The sequence below is a fragment of the Macadamia integrifolia genome, chromosome 13, assembly GCF_013358625.1.
Source record: "Macadamia integrifolia cultivar HAES 741 chromosome 13, SCU_Mint_v3, whole genome shotgun sequence".
Taxonomy (NCBI): Eukaryota; Viridiplantae; Streptophyta; class Magnoliopsida; order Proteales; family Proteaceae; genus Macadamia; species Macadamia integrifolia.
The window spans coordinates 4,564,604-4,572,635 of NC_056569.1; the positions used below are offsets into that span (position 1 = coordinate 4,564,604).

The following is an 8,032-nucleotide window of genomic DNA, read 5'->3' on the forward strand; positions in this document are numbered from 1 at the left end:
AAAAACAAAAACAAAGAAAGAAAGAGACAAACAGAATTTTCTTTTGGAACTAACATTACATTCATATTTTTTATTTTTTTTTTGGGTAAAACTAACATGACATTCATAACACTGTTATTTTATACTTCAAAATTTTAAATATACTAAAACCTTAAGCCCTTCTCCTCTTCAGTTGCTCTCATTGGCCTTTTTATTTTCACCTGTAGAAACATAGAAAAATGATCATCACCTTGATTTTTATCTGTAAAAAAAGTTTGAGATTTTCATCAGTTTTCTTGTTTTTTCTTTTTTCTTTTTCTTCTTTAATACAAATGACCTTTTAGTGAAAAAAGAATGTGTGTTTTGAGTCGGTTATAACCCAATCTATCCGAATATTAGGTTTGAATTAAAATTAGAATCAAAACATTATTGATCTAAACCAACCTAGATGAGCCTGCTCAATTCAACTAATTGGTTTTGTACAATAGGACCCGAGCAACCTGCACCTATTTTATATGGAACTTTGGCAATTATTGCCCCTTTAGTTTCTCTGTGGTTAGGATCACATTACCAAGAATTCTAGCCTATATACCAACATATACTGTGGTCTCTTCTCTCCGATATTTGGTATCTATCCCTTGGAAGATATCCCATTGCTTTTGTGAAGCTAATATTGTGTTAGATTTTTTGGCAAAGAAGGCATCCAAGTCAAGCATTTCTGAATTCTCTGTGAATTTTCCTGATCATATTGTCAATGATCTAGAAAATGATGCGATGGACAGACATAGATTTAGATTCTGCTAGGATAGTGGGTTGCTCTCTCTGCTGATGCCATGCCAAAGGTGGAGTTTGCAAGTTTTCCTAGCGGTTTCTATTGTGTCGTTTTTGTTTCTGTTTGATGTATTTCTTCTTCTTCTTTAATAATATTATCTTTATGCAAATTGTCCTGAACATGTATAAAGATAGACCAGTAAACTTGGTATGGGCCAGACATACCAGCACTTTCTGAATACAAAATAATAGGTCCAAGTCAGCCCTAATTTGATTACCCGGTTTTAATTGATCCTATTAATTGAGGTCCAATAATACTAACAATTGGTATTAAAGCATATATATATATATATATATATACACACACACATATGTTGACTTTATTACAATTTCTAGATTCACAGTAGGTCTATGAGTTTTTTTTTTCTGAACAGAAATTGTGAGATATTGATCTTTGTCAACTGAGCTACCCCTTTGGGTTTGGGGTTGCTATGTGTCTTTAACCCTAGATGGATTTAAGTCAATGTCGAGTTCAACTTTCTCATGGGTGGATTCAAGTTGCAACCCTAGTATATCTGGAGAGAGTCCTTCCTTAGACATGAAACCCTACTGAATATGAATTTGAGCGGAAGGCATACCTGGATAAGATTGTAATTCTCTGTTAGTCTACGGTAGCTGAAATTCATTTTTCCTGCCATTATTCTCTAGATCTGTATCATTTTTTTCGCGAATTTCACGATTCCGGTAGATGTAGTATAACATAAGTTGGAGGAAACTTAGGGGACAACCCAAGACACTGGGGAGCTGCAAAGAACAATTGAGTAGTTTGAGTTTAGAAACTAAATCTAAATAGCCTGATTAAAAAGAAATTCATATAGTTGCTTAATGTCTTAAAAAAAAAGGCATATTTTACCCCAATGAAAGGATCATGGGCCAATAGTCCATATAGCCCCCAGAGTAAAGTGTTGAGGAATGAAAACAAGGATAAGTAGAATGGCATGAACTCCACGCTTTTTGTCTGTATTACTCGCTTCTGCAATTGTAGTTGCAGTTATGGGTTATTTAAACAAGAGAGAGAGAGAGAGAGAGAGAGAGAGAGAGAGAGAGAGAGAGAGAGAGAGAGAGAGAGAGAGAGAGAGAGTATTTATTAACTAACTAGTTTAGTGACCAATTAAGTTTTCCCTTGTTAATCCCCATTCTGAAAGGCTATTTCTCCACTAGGGGGATATTTGGAATCTCAAAAAACACAATTCAAGTTGCATGTAGACACCAAAAAGAAGTAAGCATCTTCCATTATAGAATATCATAGATGCTAAGCCACTACTAATAAACTTAAGGAGTAAAGATTATCCTAATAGAATATGGTATTTGAGGTACAAGATTTAGGATACCCAGTTATGCTTTTATCTGTGTTTAACATTTCAAAAATCTCATATATATGTTGATAACACGTTAAATTGCAATAGCAACTGAACTGAAATGAACAGTTGAGAAGACGGAGCACCAACCACAACAACCAATGGAGAAGCATACATCCCTACAGTAAACACGATCCCGATGCTCCCTACAAAAAGCTTCCGGTGATGGTGATCATGCAAAGCAAATGTCGAGACTAATGTAGTGATGGAGACGACCATTATCACAGCCACCACCATCAAAATAGCCAATATTCTCTGCACTTTGAAATAGATTATTAACATTTTGTTGCGTAAAATCTTTATGTGACCTACTAACCTAGGTTGATGAAAAAGAAATAACCTTTCTTTTCTTTTCTTTTCTTTCTAGTGTGACATTTTATTTTTTTAATGTGATAAATTTTTGTCATTTCACATGTGATCTCGAAAAGCATTCAAGACTAATAAGTGGGCATATTGGAGGAGCTTGCCTTTCTATTTGCAGAAGCGAACCAAATATAAATGAGAACGTAGGCAGACTCAAAAATTACCCCTGCACCACATATAGTGACTACGGTGATATTTTCCCACTTGTAACTCACAACAGGCAATCCATACCAAAAGTACAGTAGAGCTGATAAAAGAAAAACAATGTACGGGACACCGGAAAATTCCTCCGTGCTTCGCTTTTGTATGATCCTTTTAAAAGTTAAACTGTGAACAGGAAAATTAAGAAACATGCATTTATAAGTTAAAGGATCAAATGGATCGAAAGAATCAAAAAGATTAGTGCAGTGGAAACCAGTCTGAGAATTACATTGGAGCTGAATAAAGGAGCACAGAAGTGACATTGCCTGCGAGACATATACTCATATTTGATGCATTAGTTCAGTCTTGTATACGTGCATGCTAATTAATAAGAAGATTTTTTTTTTTGGCTATAAAGATCCTGTGTATTAAAATGGATGAAGGAAATAGAATACGAGTTGGGTCATGAACGACACCAGAAACAACCAACAAAAACAGAAAAGGAAAACCACCCCCACCTTCAACATTGCCATTTAAAGGAAAACCTAAAATCTCCACTAAATAAAATTAATAAAAACGAAACCTAGGCCGACTCAATGCATCAACCCGAAACTCATCCTCCAACGAACAAGGAAAGACATGGATAAAAGAAGATGCACTATTTCCAACTAATTAACAAGAAGATATGGCAACAGGTTAAGAACAAAAAACAAGCAAGAAGTTACCTGCTATGCCGAGTGCCAAATGTATTTGATCTTCCATTCTTCTACTCATCTGACTATAGTTAACTGAAAGGCAAGAAGTGTGGGGAAAGAACTAGCTAGGAGAATACACAATATGTTTCAAATCCTTACGGTAGGGGTATAAATAGTGCATGCATGGGTGGCCATAAAGTATAATAGAGAAGGCACAGCCGCACTAGACATAAGGAATCCAATAATTTTTTGTTCTTTGGCTGATGAGGAGACGTAAAAGAAGTTCCACTAAAACATGTCCAACACAAATGGTTAGATAAAAGAAGGGTATTTAGAGAGTGAGATATGCTTACCAGCTGAAACGCTAGCTTTTTGGGTGTGTGTTTTCCATGAAGAATATTATTTAATTAGGGATGTTATATAACAGGTTGATCTCCTTCGGATTACTAGAACCCTATTGGTGTGTTTAAAATGATTCAGAATTTGAATGAACGACAATAAAATCAAACATTTTGAGACTAATGATATGGATTTTAAATATTTTTTTGTAAAAAATATGACATAAATAAAATTGAAAAAAAAAAAAAAAAAACACACACACACACACATAAATTGTGGGACCAATTCATGTCTTGTTAATTACATAATAATATTTGATTCCGAGACTGAAATCTTATATAATATTGAATTAATTTATTAGGAATCACCATTCAAGTTTTTTAAGAAATACCTTCTTTTTTTTTCCTTACTCAAAAGACATAAGATATTTTTTTTGTGCCACGAAAAAAAACACACACATAAATTGTGGGACCAATTCATGTCTTGTTAATTACATAATAATATTTGATTCCGAGACTGAAATCTTATATAATATTGAATTAATTTATTAGGAATCACCATTCAAGTTTTTTAAGAAATACCTTCTTTTTTTTCCTTACTCAAAAAACATAAGATATTTTTTTTTGTGCCACGAAATGTGTTTTAAATGGCAAAAGAATGGGATACAAACAAAAGTAGCAATTAAAAATGCTTTTTTTTCCCTTTTCTATACAATTTTCAAAATAAATTTATTTTGGTTCGTATTTTATTTTGTGATTATGGATGAATATTTGGTTATTTGTACACTTAGGAATAAAATATTTGAATATTTAAAGATGGATATTTGGTTATTTATATGCTAAAGTAAAAGTTTGAGAATTTTGGATACTATAGTAATGTCTGGAATCGATTAAGAACCAAAACTATCCCCACCATTAATAAATGGTTCTATGAATCTGAGGTCTGTAATCGATTAGACAAGCAGGACGGTTCAAGTCTTGACCCCTCAGGATCAAAACCTATTAGAAAACAATATCAATTTACTCTAAGAAAAGTAAACAAATAAAATAAACAAAGGCAGCCTAAGAATGACTCATGAATAGGAACCACGAGAACCCAAAATTCTCTAATCCCAAGAGATAGGCTAAGGAGACATCTCCATCAAGCCAATCCTCAAATTTTGTAAGACACAAACAATCTGAAGCGAAGACAATAGAACAAGGACATAATCACCTCACCACCCAAAATGGATGGATCCCCCACTTCTCGACTAGGAATAAATTCCTATGAGATTCCTCCCCTTTAGTGATTGAATTATTAGTCAATTTGTATTGAATTGCTGGATTTTATTTTATAATTTCATTATGAGTATAATGAAAAATGGGCACTGTCAATTTGTATTGAATTTTTGGATATTTATTTTATAAAGATCGGGACCAATTGAAAGTACTCTTGCTTGAGAGATATTTTCCATCTCACCATATTGAAAAAGGGGCATTGTGATAACAAATCTCAACTTACTAGAGATTAATGGGATTGTATCAACAAAACATGTCAAAGCAAGGAGTTGGTTCCTAATTTGGAGAGATACACCATCTAGAATAATAGAAGTCTTAGAGGGGTTCTAGTGCAACACAAAAAGAGAATGAAAAGATGAAATTACAATAGTCAAGACAAATAGACACTTTGCCTTCACAAATATCATAAGATCATCCGCAAAGACAAGATGAGACAACGCAAAAGGCATACAATGGGATAAGTTGCACTTTATTATTATCATCCACTAGCTTCTTGACTAACATGGAAAGGCCCTCCATCACAAGGGTGAATAAGGGAGCAAAGGATCCCCTTGCTGAATACGTCGACCTCCTCCAGCTGAGCTCCCATTAGCCATGGTGGAGAACATAGATGAGTTAATACAATCTACCACCCACCTAAAGAATCGCTCCAAAAAGCACATAGAAGACATAATAAGAAATAAGTAATCTCTTCTCAAAGAGTCATAGGATTTTTTTAAGGTCAATCTTCATAATCACCAATGGAAAGGACTACTTCCTGGTCACCCCCTCACCATATCATGGCAGACCAATATATTATCAGCAATGGTTTCTCCTTCTAATAAAATTTGACTAGTTATAGACATCAGGTGCCCCACAACCTGCTGGAGTCGATAGGAAATCACTTTAGCAATATGGATTTTGATTTTGATGATGGATTTTTTCATGATATTGTAATTTATTTGCACACAAGTATGATTTTCTCATATACTACTTTTTCTTTGTTTAAATGTATGCTCCTACTATAATTAACTACTTATATTTCTCTCTTTTTGTTCGCTAAAGATCATTTATATTGAAAAAAAGGAAAGGAAAGAAATTACAAGACTATCTGGGTATCCCCATGCACACAAGATACAAAGCTTATTCTAGCTCATTCCCCACCTTCGGCATTGCCATTAGCAGGGAAATGACTAGAATAAAGCAAACAAAGAGATACCTACTACACAAGAAAAACCTTCAGACTTTTATAACATCCTGAACCTTAGTCTGCCAAGACCACCAACTTCCAAAGATTCAAGAATGGAAGAAGTCAAAAGAGATAAAGGAATAGATGTTTCAAATCTCTCTATTGTCTTAGCAAGATGATCAACAATAGGATTTTCCTCACGATAGCAGTGGGTTATCTTCCATTGAGTGATAGAGAAGAATCAATGAAAAGCATACTGTTGCTGCAAACAATCCATGAAACCAACTGATCTTTAACACTACTGCCACTGAATCACATTCAATCCATATTCTGGGGTATGCATTGTGCTTTCCAAACTCCGGTTCCAACATAAGAGCATGGAAATTATTATATTTCTCTCATTGCTTTATATAAGAACTTTATGAGACATCAAATAACAAAATCCATGAAGGAATTAAAGTTAAATACCAAATTGACAGTTGAAATACATAGATACCCACCTTGTTAAACCACAGACCCAAGACTCCAAGAGATGCTCCCAAAAAATTCCAAGAAGATAGTTTGAGAAAAAAAAATAATAATAAGGCATTAAAAACACACTGCACACATCATGCAATGCTAAGAAGATTCTTCAAGCAAATAAGTCTTCACCATATCATGGCAAACCAATATATTATCAAAAATGGTTCTCCTTCTAATAAAATTTGACTAGTTATAGACATCGGGTGCCCTAGCCACATCTTACTGGAGTCGATAGAAAATCACTTTAGCAATATGGATTTTGATTTTGATGATGGATTTTTTCATGATATTGTAATTTATTTGCACACAAGTAAGATTTTTCTATATATTACTTTTTATTTGTTTATATGTATGCTCCTACTATAATTAACTATTTACATTTCTCTCTTTTTTTCTTCGCTAAAGATCATTTATATTGAAAAAATGGAAAGGAAAGAAATTACAGGACTATCTGGGTATCCCCATGCACACAAGACACAAAGCTCATTCTAACTCATTCCCCACCTTCGGCATTGCCATCAGCAAGGAAATGACTAGAATAAAGCAAACAAAGAGATACCTACTACACAAGAAAAACCTTTAGACTTTTATAACATCTTGAACCTTAGTCTGCCAAGACCACCAACTTCCAAGAAGGCGAAACAGAAAAAGGAGTAGATGTTTCAAATCTCTCTATCGTCTTAGCAAGATGATCAACAATAGGATTTGCCTCACAGTAGCAATTGGTTATCTTCCACTTAGTGATAGACAAGAATTGTTGAAGAGCATACTTTTGCTGCAAAACAATCCTTGAAACCAACTGATCTTTCACAACCATTAGCACTACAATCACTGAATCACATTCAATCCATATTCTAGGGTATGTGTTGTGCTTTCCAAACTCCAGTCCCAACATAAGAGCACGGAAACTATTTATATTTCTCTCATTGCTTTATATAAGAACTTTATGAGACATCAAATAACAAAATCCATGAAGGAATTAAAGTTAAATAACAAATTGAAAATTGACAATTGATATACGTAGATACCCACCTTGTTAAACCACAGCCCCAAGGGGTTGAAATCGTCTGCAATTCCGATCTCGTACAATTCCGTGCAATACCACCTTCAGGCAATGACACGTGTATTGATACCAATACAATGGTCCAGATCTGGTACAATTAATAAAACATTAAATCAGTGAAGAGATATTTAAATCAGATCTGGACCATTGTATTGGTATCAATACACGTGTCACCGCTTGAAGGTGGTATCGCACGGAATTGCACGAGATCGGAATTGCAGACGATTTTTTTCCCAGCCCCAAGACTCGAAGAGATGCTCAAAAAAAAAAAAAAAATCCAATGAAGATAGTTCGAG

The 8,032-nt window shown here is 34.2% G+C and overlaps 1 protein-coding gene across 3 annotated transcripts; it reads right to left on the minus strand.

Annotated features, from left to right (window-relative positions):
* Nucleotides 1-12: 12 nt before the first annotated feature.
* On the minus strand, nucleotides 13-3,509 carry LOC122058745 (bidirectional sugar transporter SWEET3b-like). Of its 3 annotated transcripts, XM_042621413.1 has the most exons (8): nucleotides 3,398-3,509; nucleotides 2,962-2,998; nucleotides 2,809-2,858; nucleotides 2,636-2,697; nucleotides 2,259-2,423; nucleotides 1,664-1,783; nucleotides 1,389-1,554; nucleotides 13-200 (listed from the first exon to the last, which is right to left on the minus strand). In XM_042621413.1, exons 1-7 carry the CDS (start codon nucleotides 3,444-3,446, stop codon nucleotides 1,417-1,419), a joined length of 621 nt encoding a protein of 206 aa, XP_042477347.1. In that variant the 5' UTR covers nucleotides 3,447-3,509; the 3' UTR covers nucleotides 13-200; nucleotides 1,389-1,416. The 3 variants fall into 3 exon arrangements, with proteins under 3 accessions (XP_042477347.1, XP_042477345.1, XP_042477346.1); XM_042621411.1 differs by having other exon boundaries at nucleotides 2,636-2,858; XM_042621412.1 differs by lacking the exon at nucleotides 13-200 and having other exon boundaries at nucleotides 1,387-1,554; nucleotides 2,636-2,858.
* Nucleotides 3,510-8,032: the final 4,523 nt, after the last annotated feature.